Below are 14,625 nucleotides of genomic sequence, written 5' to 3'. Positions count from 1 at the left end.
GGATGGATGGATGGATGGGTGGGTGGATGGATGGGTGGGTGGGTGGGTGGATGGATGGGTGGGTGGGTGGGTGGGTGGGTGGATGGATGGATGGATGGATGGATGGATGGATGGATGGGTGGGTGGATGGATTGGTGGGTGGATGGATGGATGGATGGATGGATGGGTGGGTGGGTGGATGGATGGGTGGATGGATGGATGGATGGGTGGATGGGTGAATGGATGGATGGATGGATAGATGGATGGGTGGATGGATGGTTGGGTGGATGGATGGGTGGATGGATTGGTGGGTGGATGGATGGGTGGATGGATGGATGGGTGGATGGATGGGTGGATGGGTGGATGAGTGGATGGATGGATGGATGGATGGATGGGTGATGGATGGATGGGTGGGTGGATAGATGGATGGGTGGGTGGGTGGGTGGATGGATGGATGGATGGGTGGGTGGGTGGATGGATGGGTGGGTGGGTGGGTGGATGGATGGGTGGGTGGGTGGATGGATGGATGGATGGATGGATGGATGGATGGATGGGTGGGGTGGGTGGGTGGATGGATTGGTGGGTGGGTGGGTGGATGGATGGATGGATGAATGGGTGGGTGGGTGAGTGGATGAATGGATGGAAATCTCCTAGAAATCAGACTGCCAAATGATAACTGCCGAAGTGAAGAGCAACTCAGCGGAAGGGAAAGAGCACTTGGCTGAGAATGCAGAGAGCCTGGTGGTGTCCATGCTCCACTGACAGAGCTCGAGAACCTGGGGAGATCCCCTCCCACGGGAGCTGCTGTGGGCCTCCCCTGCAGGGGGGGGGGGGGGCGTCTCTGCCACCACCAACCTTCACAGCTTCACACCCACCTCCCACTCCGTCCTCCCGAGGAGCCGGAACTTGTCCACAGCGGAGCCAGGTGGCCGTGCACGAGGCCGACTTCCACGACAGCCAGTGAGAGGCTGGCAACCTTCTCTCCAAAACTCAATCAGGAGGGAACCTGCACGAACGGACAAACCACCATTTCCACAACCGGAAACCACAAAAGCGCACGCAGCAACCTGAGAGGGGTCTATGCTCGAACCCCTCTGAGCTGCTGCAGCAGCTCCATGGGCACCCAGCATCCAGCCAGGGCAGCCCACCCCGTTCTGCGGGGAGCCTGGGGCCTGGGGGCCGGCCGTGAGGACCACAGCTGCACGGCCCCGTGAAGGGCGGTCACACAATCGGGACGGGGGGGGCCCCGCACCCCGCAGCACTGTCCGTGGAAATGGTGGCCCTGGGGGCTGGTGGAAGGGCCGTGTGCGTCTGGGGATGCCAGAGCCACAGGCTCCCCGCTGCCCCAGGGCCACGTGCGTGCGCACGGGAAAGGGACGGCCAGGCGGACCTGGAAATGCCAGGTGCTGGCGTGCCCCCCCGCCCCCCCCCCCACAGGCTTTGCCCAGGACGGACGGCTTGCTGCTTGCTGGCCGGGGAGTTAAGAACGGCCGAGGGGCTGACCTGCGGGGGGGTGGGGGGGCTGGGCACACACCTGTGAGCGTGCGGAAGAGCGTTAAAACGGGGATGGGGGTGTCAGTTGTGCCTCAATAAGGCTGGTTTTCAACGAGAAAGCGGTGGCCTCTGGCTCCCCAGTCATCCCTGCAGCCCCGCCCTGCGTGTGCCGCGAAGTGACGTGTGAGCCGCTGACGGTGAGAGGAGCGGAAGGTCCCCGTGTCGCCGCGTTCCTCCCTCACCCTCCTCGGCCTGGCAGCGCCCTGTGAGGTGGGCACTCCCAGGGCACCCGTTCCAGCTGGGAGAGAGGCTCGGCCGGGTGTGCATTCAAGGGGACGGGTGGCTGTTGGAGCCGCAGCGGCCTCCGCACCACAGAGCAGCCTGGCTGCCTCCTCTCCTCTCCTGGCGGCTCTGCTCAGCCCCCCCCACCCCCATCCTCCTGCCGCCCCACCCACAGGGCACACCTCCTCCCCGTGGCCCCCACCCCTCCGGACCCTGAGGCCGGTCTAGGGGGCTGAGGTCGGCAGTGAGTGGGCCTGTGTCCCCCAGAAAGAGGTGTCCAGGCCCCAGCCCGGAGCTGTGAGCAGGGCCTCCTCTGCACATAGCAGACGGCATGGAGCCGGTCACAGAAAGGCAAGTGTCCTGTGGGCCCTGGTGGGGTCCCCGAGTGGCTGAAACTCGGGGACGGAGACGGCAGGGGGGTGCCGGGGGGAGAACGGGCTGTTTAGGGGACAGGCGTCGCTTTGCCAGAGGAGTTGTGGCGGAGATGGCACACGGCGGTGTGAACTGTGACTGTGCCTACTTCATGCTCCTGAACCCCACTCTTAACAGCTTCCGTGGGCACCACGGCGCGTCCCGGTCCCACGCAGGGTGGGGTCAGCCACGGCCCCCGGCCCCCGGCCCCCGCCGGCAGGACGGCCGGCTCCCCACCCGTGAAGCCCCCGCAGGTCTGAGAGGGAAGAGGCGCGGCGCTGCCCGGGTCAGACCTGGGGACAAGCACTGGAGGTGCGTTCACCCTAAAACGCTCGGGCAGCAGCCCCGTCGGTGCCCAGAGCAGCCGGCCCGGGGGAGGAGGCGTCAGCTCAGGGCAGCCGGGCGGAGGGGGACGGGCGCACAGCGCGGGACGCCGGCCCCTGGGACCGAGAGCCGGGGCGGGGTGCGGGGGGAAGCCAGGTCTCCCCGCTCCGTGGACAGGCCCCCCGGTTCATCCAGGGAGCCCTCGCTGGCGGGGGACGGCATTGGGGCGGGGCCTTGGAGCCCCGCGGGGGCCCGTCGGAGCGGGGAGGGCGGGGAAGGCGCCGCCTCCGAGGCCGGAAGAGGCTCCGGACCGCGTCCGCCCGCACCTGCCCCGGACTCGGCGCCCGGACCTGCGAGCAGCGCGGCCCGTGGGGGAGCCCCTCCCGCCGCAGCGCCTTGTCGGCGGCCCACGCTGACACCCCCTTTTCCCTGAGGTTCGAGCTGGGCCCTTGCTCAGCCCGGTGAGGCTTCCGGTCTGCAGCCACGACGACGTGGGGGGCCTCGGGACACCGCCCCCCCCACGAAGCGCTTTCCCAGCAGCCCGTGCAGCAGGGCAGCGCCGCCTGCAGGCTGAGTGCGGGGAGCCCGGGACCGGCACTGCGTGGGCACCCGCACCCGCTGCCTCCGCTGGGGGACCGGGCACACCCCGCAGGAGACAGCTGGGCCCAGCGCCCCTCACCGGCTGGTGTCGGTGAGCGAGTCACGTGACGCCCAGCTGCTTCCTCGTGTAAGCGGGGTTCCCAGCAGCACCCGATCACGTTCCCATTTGGCTACAAGTGCAATGTGCCTGCCGCCATCCCTGTCCCCGCCCTCCGGTTCCCTCCGGGGCCTCTCTGGTCATGAGCACCGAGGGAGCGGGGAGCCAGGCTGCCCGGTTCAAACCCCAGCTCCCGGCTCGAACCCCAGCACCCCCAGCTCCCGGCTCCAACCCCAGCACCCCCAGCTCCTGGCTCGAACCCCAGCACCCCCAGCTCCCGGCGCTGTGTGCAGGCTCAGGCGGCCCGCACCCTCTGCTTCTGCCCCGCCTGCCCTCTCTGCAGGACCGCGGGGGACGGAGGTGATGTGGGGACGGCGCAGGGGGAGCCTGCTCCCTGGGAAGGCTGGACAAGGAAGGTGGGAGGCGGGAGGGCGGAGGGGGAGGAGGCCGGATCGGCGTCAGAGGCTGATAATGGAGCCGCATCCAGAAAGGGTTTCGGAGCCCTCAACGCCCCGTAAATAAAGCGCTGGGGCCGCAGGAGGCGCCGGCAGAGAAGGGTGCAGGGGCAGACGGAAGGCCATCACTCCCAGCAGCCCCGCCAGCTGCCCCGCGGGCACCCTCACTGCCAAGTCCGGGTCCGCCCTTTGGGGGACTCTGCCTGTGCCAGAGGGGAGCTGGTTTGTACCCACGTGCCAGGGTCCCAGCATTGGGCTCAGAAGGCAGCCCGGTGCCAGCTGTGTGGGGCCCGGCCCAGACCCCGTGTGCGGGCTCGTGGCTGGTTCCTGACCCGCCTTGGGCAGGGGAGGCTCAACAAGAGCGGCTTCTGGGAAATGACCCGACCTCCTCTCCCTCCACATAAGCACTACTAAGTGCCTGGCATTGGGTGGGTACTGGCACGCAGTGGGGAACAGAAGACCCGCTTCCCGGAGCCCACGAGTACCCACAGGCTGGCAGGTGCACCCACATGACCTCACAACAGCAATAGACGCGCAGCCAGTCGTGACGGAAAGGCTGGGACTCGCACCCGGGTCCAGGGCAGTTCTCAGAGCCAGGCGGGCCGCCGCCCCTGGGCTCAGGACGCAGGCCCGTGGGGAGGGTGCACGTCCGGGTCCAGCCCAAATCCCCCAGCTCGGGGGGCGGGGCCAGTGGTCATGCCTCGCACATACATTCACTCACCTGACCCTCAAACATGCCCGTGAGGTGGGTGTTCTTATCCCCATGGACAGATGAGGAAACTGAGGCAGAGAGGCTAAGAAGCTTGCCCAAGGCGATCAGCTAATGCACTGACTGAGCCAGGGTCTGATGCCCAAGGCCCAGGCCTAGTGCCCTCAGGCAACAGGGAGCCACGCAGCTGAGGAGTGAGGCAGGGCTGGTCTGCGAGGGGCTGGGTGGGGAAGAGGCGGAGGGCGGGGCTGGAGGTGGAGACCTGGCACAGCCCCGCCCCTTGGCGGTAAGAAGCAGCACCGGAGGGCGGGGCACACCGTGCCAGCCCTGAGACGGGGTCCGAGACCCTCGACTGCCAGGCCGGCTGGTGGTCACGTCCTCCCTTCCCAGAGCCACTCCGGGTCCAAAGGCCAGGCCTCAGCTGGGCTCTGTGCAAAGTGACTTCAGCTTGACCGTCCGTGGCCCCTCGGTGGCATTCTCTTACCAAGTGCACCCTTTCGCTCCGGAGCCCGTGCCCAGGGACGCGTGGCAGTGACGCTGCTGCTGGGCTGCCAGGTCCCTCTTCCAGGGAGGCCTCCCCCCTCTTCCCGCACCCCGTTTTCCTGGGGGGGGGGGGGCGGGTTCTGGGGCGTCCCCTGTACCCAGAAACAAAGTGGGCCAAGAATGAGAGGCGGCGACGGGAACGGGCACCAGGGCGCTAACCCATCTGGGTCCTGAGCCCCAAAGGGGCGCTGACCTAACGGAGAACGCAACGCCGCCCTCACGGGGTGGTCACGGGCCGGTGCGCGGCTGGGCTCTCCCTCGCGCTCACAGGACCCAGGTGCTGGGGGGGGGGGGGGTGTGTCTTACCTGGGGCTCCAGGGGTGCTGGTGGAGTCCTCGTGTCCCCAATGGGGGCTGTGCTCTGCTCCTAGCGGTGCCCACCAGGGCCTCTCCACCTGCCCACCTGCCCACCTGCCAACAGGCCGTCACAGCCGAGTCCTCCTCGTGCTCGCAGCTCGGACTTCACCTGCTGGAGGACACGCGCTGCTGTTAGCGCCCACGGTCAGCCGGGCCGATAATCCCCACCGAGGTGGAGCGGCAAGGGACCTCCCTGCATCTGCAAGCCTCTGCAGCCGCACCCAGCTCTGTTGGAGAGGGTGGGACCTCGGGCCCCGCTTCAGAGTTCTGTCTACCACGCCCATCGTACCGCGTCCGTTTGCTTTTCAACTTGCTTATTTTGGAGTTTGAGGAAGGATGACAGTGATGCCCCACTGAGGGCCGATGATGATGATGGTGCAGCCTGCAGCCATCGGTGGACACGGATTCTAGCCTCAGCCCCGACAGGCACATGGAAGCTACGATTAGCCGGGGAAAACACACAGAAGCTCTCCCTGTCTCCACCTGCATGACCTCGAGCAAGTCGCTGACCTGGTGATGACAGCCAGCCGCACTGCGGGCGGTGGCGGGAGGGCATCGAGCCTGGCCCCGGCCGCTCGGCCCACATGCTGTCCAGCCATCTGCACGGCCTTCTCCGGAGCACGCTCTGCTTCCTACACGCCGCCCCATCCTTGTCGGGGCACCACGTGCCGTCTAGCTTGGTCTTCACGCGCCCCCTCGGCCAGGCCTCCCGTCCCCGTTGCTGGAAGGGTGTTCCGCTGGCTGGCGCATGTAAGGAGCCATGGATGGGTCCATGGATGGGACACTCCCAGACCAGCAGCTTCATCTCCACGTGGACACGACCTGCACTGCGGTGATCACGTTCTAGACCTCAGGACGCCCCGAGCAGGCTCCCAAGAGCAGTGGCAAATGACACCTCTACCGCCTGCCCCAGCGCCCTTTGGCAGTTCCCAATGTGGCCACGAGATGGCAGCACAGGCAGGCCTCTGGGGCAGGGTGCCCAGTGCTGGTCTGTCTTGGGACACAGGCTGCCAATTCCCCCGCTTCCACCGTGAGCGACTTAGGGCAGGACGCCCGTCTGATTTCCTCGGAGCCCAGGAGTTAGGAAAGGAATATTTGCTTCTCTTTGCAACCCCACAACAAGTAAAACGATCCCCGACTTACAGGTCGGCACATTAAGGCTAAGTAAGTGACTTGCCCAAGGTCACAGCCAATGAAAATCATGACATATTGCTTTAAATTTTAATACAGAAAATTTCACATACACAAACCTCCACAGTATCCATCATCCAGCTGAACCACTACCAACATGTTGCCACTTGTGTTTCTCCGATACTCATTTTTGTTTTTTATTAGAATATTTAAACTCCAGACACTGTGGAAATTCACTGTAAGTACTTCCAATTTTACCTCTAAACGATTAGGACATTTTTTTCGTAATCAGCTGTCTCTTCCTAACGAAAGTAGCAATAACTCATTACTATCTAAGGCTGTTTATCTTCACATTTCCCCGCGGGCTCACAAAATATCTTTGTTAGTTGGCTTGTTCCATCATGATCCAAATAAGGTCCACACATCCCATTCGATTGTCTTTAAGCGCTTTTATCCCCAAACAGTCCTAATTCCTCTTTTATCTCCGTGCCCTTAATTAACAACCAGGTGATTTCCCACAGAACATCCTGAATTCTGGGTTTGGCTGTTTGCCTTCTCCTACAGGTGGCACGGGGCCTGCCTGGCACGCAGTAGGTGTTCATTCAACGTTATGAATACTTAAGGGGGAGCAAAGTGAAGGAATAGAGGTCTGGTCCTCAAAAATGTGACAAGCAGCAGCACTCTACTTGGGAGAAACCACAGGCTCCAGCCCTCGGATCCCGGGGAGACCACGGCTCCAGCCCTCGGATCCCGGGGAGACCACGGCTCCAGCCCTCGGATCCCGGGGAGACCACAGGCTCCAGCCCTCGGATCCCGGGGAGACCACGGCTCCAGCCCTCGGATCCTGGGGAGACCACAGGCTCCAGCCCTCGGATCCTGGGGAGACCACAGGCTCCAGCCCTCGGATCCTGGGGAGACCACAGGCTCCAGCCCTCGGATCTTGGGGAGACCACGGCTCCAGCCCCCGGATCTCGCAGAGGACTGCAGGCCAGGCAGTACTGAGCAGGAGCCAGGCCGGAGCTCCGGGGCCTCCTGGAGGGGCGGCACCTGCTCTTCCAGCACTCGGCTTCTTCGGCTCCTCTGGCCCGTGGACAGGGGCACTGACCTTTGTCACATCGATGACAGCTGGATTGTGAGCTTTAGCTGTGTCTCCACTTTCCCTAGGTCTGTTCTTATTTCGTTCTGTTTTGTTTTATTCCAAGGAAACTGAAGGTGACAGAAAAGTGCAAAGAAAACCAACACGTACCCGTCATCCAACATCAACCCTGCTCACGTTCTGTCACATTTGCTTCCTGGGTTTTTGTTATTTTGTTGTTGATTTTTTGTTGTTGCTGCTGTAATTTTTAATGAAACACAGATAGCGATGGCGTGCTCTAACCACGACTCGCTCCTTCTCCTCCGCCACCTCCGAGCCACAGCGTGAGGGGGTGGAGCCTCCCAAACCGCTCTTCTGACGGACCTGCAGGTGCACTGGGGCGCTGGTATAGTTTCTTTACATCACGTGCAAGGAAAACCCTTTCTCCCCCGTTTCCATCCACACTGGGCGCCAGGAGCCGGGCTGCAGGGAAAGAGGCCAAACGCCCGCCCCGCCCCCAAACTGTCTCCAAGAGCAAAGAGCCAAACGGGGTGCTGGTGAGGAAAACCGGCCCGAGAACCACGAGCGCCCCAAACGTGCGCACTTCCGGCGCCCCTTTCCCGCCCCCCCAAGCTTCCTCCCCATTGGTGTTTCCCTTGACCACGCCCCGCCCGCGGAGGGTCTCCTCCCACTGTTTCCTTCAACTTTCCCCTCGTCCTGGGGCTTGGGAAGCCCTCCGACCCCGCCCACCCACCGTGACCCACGACTATTGGTGACTCTTGTCCGTCCATCAGAAGAAAGACGGTCGCGAATTGGCTGAAAGAAAGTAGCCGGCACAGAGTCTGCGCGAGTTGCCTGGCCCGAGAGGGGGCGGGCCAGCGGCCTCCGCGCATGCCCGGTGCGTGCGCAGTGCCGGCGCGGGTGGCAGTCATGGCGGCTCGGTGCGTGAGGTTGGTGCGGCGCAGCCTCCCGGCTCTGGCGTTCTCTCTTAGGTAAGGGGCGCCCGGCGGCCCTGGGCTGAAGGGCGCGGCCCTCAGTGCCGTCCCGCCCGAGTCTGGTCCGGGAACGGGCCGTCGTGGGCTGCGGACGCCCGCGCGGGCCTGGGGTGTGGAAGGGACGGTGCGCCCCGTGTGCCCGAGGCCCGCGCTGGCCCCCGCAGCGTCTCCGGCCAGTGGACAGCCCCACGTGCGCGCGCCCGGGCACAGGCAGCCTCAGCCTCGGGGCCGCCGGGACGCGGGCCGGGCCTCCAGCAGCACCGGGCGCGTGCGCCCTGGCCGCAGGGCTGGGCCCCGTGGGCGGAAAGTTTTATGGAACCAGGGTTCGGGTCAGCGGTTCACGGGCATTTTCCACGCGGCCCGTGTTCCCGCTCCACCTCCGCCTTTCCGGAGTCTGAGGTCAGAAGTGCAGCGGAGCCTGGCCCGCCGTGACGAGAGTTTGGCGTTTAGACAGCAGTGACTTCACAGTGCGGGTCCCCAGAGCTGGGCCCGCAAACCCGGCCCCTGCCTGGCGGAGCTCACGCCCCTGCACGGGGAGCCCGGCGAGGGTTACAGATGATGAAAGGGGTTTGAGGCGTGATTGCTGCCCCGACAAATGATGTAAACAAAATGTGCGAACAAAAGAGCAGTGGCCCACCTGGAGCACCTGAGTGAAAGGCTTTTGCTCGAGTTGTTTGTGGCTTTGATCTGGAATTAGTTGCCCGGAAAGGCATGACCAGTCGGCATTAATTTCTGTGAAAAGAGGCTCCAACCGGGGAGTCAGGAGAGCTGAATTGCACTTACATCTCTTGGGTCAGCCGAACTCTCGGAGACTCAGTTTCCCTCTCAGCACCTCCTGCCGCCCAGCCCCCTGCTGGCAGCACCACGGGCAGGGAAGCAGCGGGCTGTGACCCCACGCCCAGAGGGCAGAACAACTAGAAAATAAAATGGGTTTCACAACAGCACGCTCCATTTTAGGACTATTCGTTTTTTTAAGTCACAGAAATAAAAAGACAGTAAGAAGGTATTGCTCTCCCCCCGCGAGCAGACCAGTGGGCCCTTCATTTCTCTCCACCCAGGACCCCGCACAGGGTGTCGGGTCTGATGTTACACGAGGCGGTCGTGTTTGGGTGGCGTGTCCTGCACTGTTGCAGATTGTGGGAGCCACTGCACGTCCCTGCACACGCTGCACCGACAGCTTTCCTGTCCTCTGTTCTGGGCAGAAAGTGGAATGTAGCTCCTCCTCAGATGGGACCCTCGGGTCCTGGTGAAGAAATGTGGGTTTTAAGACTGTTCTGTCACTTACTCGTGGCTTTGTGACCTTGAGCTTAATTGCTTAACCTTTTGGACGTGGGGACCAGACTGGGTCATGTTAAGTCACTTCTACCTCCAGGATTGGTCTCAGAGTTCTTTGTTTTTCCCGGTGCATCCCCCATGCCTTCCTACCTCCATGCCTTGGCCAAGCAGTTCCCTCTTCCTGAAGTGGGTCTGCCGTCCACTCCAACTCTTTATGTGTAACTTTTAATTTAATTTTAAAGAGGCAGAGAGAGAGAGAGAAACATCGATTGGTTGCCTTCCATATGTGCCCCACCAGGCTGGGAATCTGGGGATCAAACCTGCCACCTCTCGGTGTATGGAACGACGCTCCAACCAACTGAGCCACCCGGCCAGCCTTACCTGTAACTCTTAGCTGTCCTTCAAGGTCCCTCTGCATGAAGCTTTTCATTTTTCCATTCTCCAAAGCTAAGAAATATTCTATGCTCAGCCTTCCAGAGCCTCCCCTTTTATCACGTCTAAACCCAAAATTATAGTTCCTTGTGTATAGATACCTCTTTTGCGTGACATGAGTGCCCTGTGGCAGGATGTCTGCCCCTTCACCTTTGTGGTCAGCATCAGCTCTGGGCCTCATGTCCGCTAATGGCTGCCCCACCAGTACTCGGAGGGGCCTGGAGGACACAGCTCAGGGGGACAGGAGAGGAGGCTGGCAGGTAGCCTGGGACACGTCCGTACTAGCTGCAGAGGGTTGTCTACAAATAGTTTCTATACATCACGTGCAAGGTAAACCCTTTCTCCCCCAGCAAGTCAATAGCAAACAGTCTGACGTACCTCAGACTGAAAGACCCTACCTCTGCCTTGCATGCACTTCCCCAGGCCCACTCCTCGGCTGCTGTGCACAGCTGCAAAGCAGAAGAACAGTGGCCAGAACTTGGAAGAGGACGTGGGTCAGACTGACCAGAAGACGGACACTCCCTGTGCAGAGAAGACGCTCATGGAGGAGAAGGCCAAGTTGGAGGAGCAGCTGAAGGACACTACGGTAAGGCCGCAGGCTCTTGGGGAAGATGGTCGGTTGAGCGCCAGGCGAGTTCATAGTTCGTCCCAGGACTGCGCTGGGGCCTGCAGCATGCTCCTGCTAAAGGAGGGACTGGAAGCCAAGTCCTGCACGGCTCTGGCTCTGCCATGAGACTCATCGTTACGTGCTACGTAGATTGCACCGAGCTAAGGTTTCAGTTGGTCTTTACATACAAGGAACACCAGCATGGCTGTTTAAGCTGGGGGTGAGGGTGGGCAGCGGTGTGTGAACTCGGCAGTACGGTGGGTGCATAGTCAGTTCCTTCAGGATTTAAGAACGGTAATACCGGACACGTGGGTGCTGACACTGTTCCAGCGCCTTTATGGATATTGATCCTCACAGGCCCCAGGAAGTCAATTGCTAAGATCCCTGTTTACAGACGAGGAAACTGAGGCACAGGAGAGTTAAGTAAACTTCCTAAAGTCGCCTAGCTGCTGAGTGCAGAGCCAGGGTTTGAGCCTTGGAGACCTTGCTCTTGGCCATTGCACTGGAATTGCCTGAATGAAGACTGGAAAGGGGGGTTGTAGTCGCTCCCCCACTCCCCAGAGTAATCTAGTCCATTTTAAAAATTGATTGGGGCAAAATGTGAGATTACAGTCAAGTGGTGCGACATGAGGACGATCCCATAATTCAGATGCTTACCCGCAGTAAGGGTCCGCCAGGCTTATGGGAACCAGGCTAATGGGGCTGCTGGGCTCCCCTTAAGTGGGAAACTTGGTTAAGGAAGTGAATGGCCCTTCCTTGGGTGATGAGGCCGTCAGGGCCCCGAGAAAGCCGTTTTCCTTTCTCTTCCCACAGCTGCCCGCTGAGTAAGGGTGGCCGGGGGGCCACATAGTATCTGTCACCTTGACATCGGACTCCCCGCTCGCTGGAAGGTGCCACGGGTGTAACTCATTTCTGCGTTAAGCTGCCTGTCTGTAGTCCAAAGCCTCAGACGTGATAATAGGTGTCATTTGTATTTTGACTTGCCGTTTGTTATGTCAGATTTGCTTTCCTATGAATTTGTTCTATGCTTTATTCGTGTAAAGTTTCCTTTTTCATTTTTTAGGAAAAATATAAGCGAGCTTTGGCAGATACTGAGAATTTGCGGCAGAGGACCCAAAAATTGGTGGAGGAGGCAAAATTATATGGTAACTTTTATCATTGTATGATATTGATCTGGGAAATAGGGGAACGGAGGGCAGGGGGGTGCGTACGTATATCACACAGCGAGGTCAGCCAGGGGGAGCTGCTGGTTGTCCTCTCCCCTGCCCCCTTTAAGGAGAAACTTGGAGTGTGACTGGCACTTGGAGTCGTAAGCAGGCGGCTTCCTCACTCCACATGGAGCCTCGGTGTGGACCTGCGGGTAATCCTGGCCGGTCAGCCTCTCTGGTGTCGTTTCCTTGGCATCACCAGCAACCACGTTGGTACCACTTAAGATGTCCTCAGATGCTGTCTGTTGTCACCTTAGAGTATCTGTCCCTGTCCTTCCACTTTACAGTTGAGACCATTGAGGCTCCGTGACCTGCCACTCATCACAAAGCTAGCGGTGGCCCCTGCGCTCCCACTCGCTGTGCTCATTGGCCCGAGGCCGCCGTGGGTTCCTGCGGGGCGGGGCCTTGGTGGAAGCAGGCGCCAGTGTGGGTGCTCTCGCCATGCCTTCCAGTCGGCATCTGAACCTTTTCTTTGAAACCACAAAAATTGTGTAATACACTGCCTTGAATTTTAAGTGACCGTTCTAACGTTCTGTCTTCTGTTAGATGAAGGCGAAGTCTTGGTAACTCTTACCCCACAGTGGCCCAGTAGCTGCTAACATTGAATACATGTAGTGTCCCAGGCACTCGAAGCATACGTGACTCTGTCGGTCCTCCTCCCGTCACTGGGAGGCACGATCGTCCCGCTTTACAGCTCAAGGGCTGAGACCCAGCGAGGCTGCCAGGGGTGTGCCCCAGGCCCCGTGCTGTCTGCTGCTGGGCGGGGGCGGGGGGGGCGGGGGTCCGGGGCTGGAGCAGGGCTGAGGGGGTGGTTCTGCACATTTTCAGCTGCCAGTCTTCACACCTAATAGCTCTTGTCCAAACCCAGAAAAGGCTTTGGGGGTTCGTATCTCTTTCTCAGTCGGGCCATTGAGGTTGGTTTTGAGTTGCCCGCTCAGTTGACACGGGTGGAATGCCAATGTGCTTCTTGAACTCTGTTCAGGCATCCAGGGCTTCTGCAAGGACTTGTTGGAGGTCGCAGACATCCTGGAGAAGGCCACGCAGAGCGTTCCCAAAGAGGAGGTCACAGAGGACAACCCGCACCTGAAGAGCCTCTACGAGGGGCTGGTCATGACCGAGGTCCAGATCCAGAAGGTGTTCACCAAGCACGGCCTGCTCAGGCTGGACCCCGTGGGCGCCAAGTTCGACCCCTACGAGCACGAGGCCTTGTTCCACACGCCGGTGGAGGGGAAGGAGCCGGGCACGGTGGCGCTGGTCAACAAAGTGGGCTACAAGCTGCACGGGCGCACCCTGCGGCCGGCCCTGGTGGGGGTGGTGAAGGAAGCGTAGCTTCTCTCAGGCTCAGTGGGTTGTGGGTAATCACTGGCTGTAACTCTTAAAGGGCTGGTTCGTCTGTGAATACTCCAAACCTTGTTGGAAAGCTTTAGTAACCAGCGGCTAAACAGGAAATTGGGCCCATTGCTCAGCTGTTATTGGACTCTAATTTGGGAGCCTGTTTATTGATTTTCAATACACGTTTAATAGTTCACATGCTTACAGAGCAGGACACCACTGGGCCCTCGGGTTTCGTGAATAATGCTACATCTGCTCAAAGTCTGATGACACCAGAGTATTTAAAATGAATAAAAGGTCTCCGGGAATTGTCTGTTTGGCTATCGGGCCACGCCACCTGCCCTGTGCGCCTTCTGCTTCTCACTGTCGGTGCGAACTCAGCAGTCCTCAGCCCTCTGCACCTCATTCAGGGGAGGAAAGGCAGTTTAACTTGGTTCTGGCTCAGAAGACTTGTGTGCTTGGTGGAGGACACAGTGAGTCCACCTGTAATCACCATCTAGCTGCTAAGTGACCGACTGCTGGCTTTTCTTTGGAGGTACCTTAACAATTCCCCCCAGAATAAGACGGATTTGACGAAATCAGTTACTCTTTTCCTGTTTTGTTCAAGTACGTGTAGAAATGTTTCTCTTATATTCAGCTAGGTACTAATGACCTGAAGGTATGTCCCTAGTAAGATGTCGGGTCTTTCTCAAAACCCGAGGGCTGCATGCTTGGTAAATTTTAAATGTTGTTTAGTGTTTAAATTTTATTTGAGGATTAAAGCCCCGATGTTTATTTTCCTACTTTCTGATAAGTCTCTTGTGTCCCTTGGTGGCGATCCTTTCTAAGGAGAGCGTGACTTGGCCGTGTACCTGACACATACACGCAGGCACGTGTTGGCTTCCATCAGTGCACTGCAGGCCGGCGTGGGACTGGCCTGCTCCGGGCGACGTGTCTGCCTGAGGACCGTGACGGGACCACACACTCAGGACCCACAGCACGACAGTCTGCGGAAGCTGGCCTGGGACTCCCCACAGGACCGGCCGTGTCTGTTAGGAACGAAAAACAGCCGCCACTGCCTTGGCCTAAGGGGTGCGGAGAAAATATGGGGCAATTTTACTTGGCTGATAATTTTGAAGATGTACTGTTCCCATAACTAAAATTTCAATACATACAATTTCAAACACTTTTCTCCTTCAATTGTAAGACACATCCCAGAACTAAAGGCCGCCGCCTCGTGCTGATGAACCGGGACGGAGCAGCTCCGCCTGTCCTCCAGCCGAGTGCCTCCCTCCCCCTCCTGCACTCGCTGGCAAAGAGGCTGCGCGGGAGTCCACTCCG

The 14,625-nt window shown here is 60.2% G+C and overlaps 1 protein-coding gene across 3 annotated transcripts; it reads left to right on the top strand.

Moving 5' to 3' along the window:
* The first annotated feature begins 8,348 nt into the window (after positions 1-8,348).
* Positions 8,349-14,087, top strand: GRPEL1 (GrpE like 1, mitochondrial). Of its 3 annotated transcripts, none has more exons than XM_008150891.3 (4): positions 8,349-8,448; positions 10,582-10,744; positions 11,829-11,910; positions 12,956-14,087. In XM_008150891.3, the coding sequence occupies exons 1-4, from the start codon at positions 8,387-8,389 to the stop codon at positions 13,300-13,302; spliced, it is 654 nt and encodes a 217-aa protein (XP_008149113.3). In that variant the 5' UTR covers positions 8,349-8,386; the 3' UTR covers positions 13,303-14,087. The 3 variants fall into 3 exon arrangements, with proteins under 3 accessions (XP_008149113.3, XP_054564290.1, XP_054564280.1); XM_054708315.1 differs by having other exon boundaries at positions 8,365-8,406; XM_054708305.1 differs by lacking the exon at positions 8,349-8,448 and adding an exon at positions 9,496-9,707.
* The last annotated feature ends 538 nt before the right edge of the window (positions 14,088-14,625 follow it).

This window comes from Eptesicus fuscus, chromosome 2 (genome assembly GCF_027574615.1).
Source record: "Eptesicus fuscus isolate TK198812 chromosome 2, DD_ASM_mEF_20220401, whole genome shotgun sequence".
NCBI lineage: Eukaryota > Metazoa > Chordata > Mammalia > Chiroptera > Vespertilionidae > Eptesicus > Eptesicus fuscus.
The sequence above is the reverse complement of the archived record's forward strand: the minus strand, read 5'-3'. Positions and strand labels throughout refer to the sequence as shown.

Coding starts and splice junctions, on each gene's coding strand:
- GRPEL1 (XM_054708305.1), top strand. CDS start 9,535: ATGTTACACGAGGCGGTCGTGTTTGGGTGGCGTGTCCTGCACTGTTGC. Junction 9,708..10,581: donor TCGGGTCCTGGTGAAGAAAT/GTGGGTTTTAAG, acceptor GCACTTCCCCAG/GCCCACTCCTCGGCTGCTGT. Junction 11,911..12,955: donor GGAGGAGGCAAAATTATATG/GTAACTTTTATC, acceptor AACTCTGTTCAG/GCATCCAGGGCTTCTGCAAG.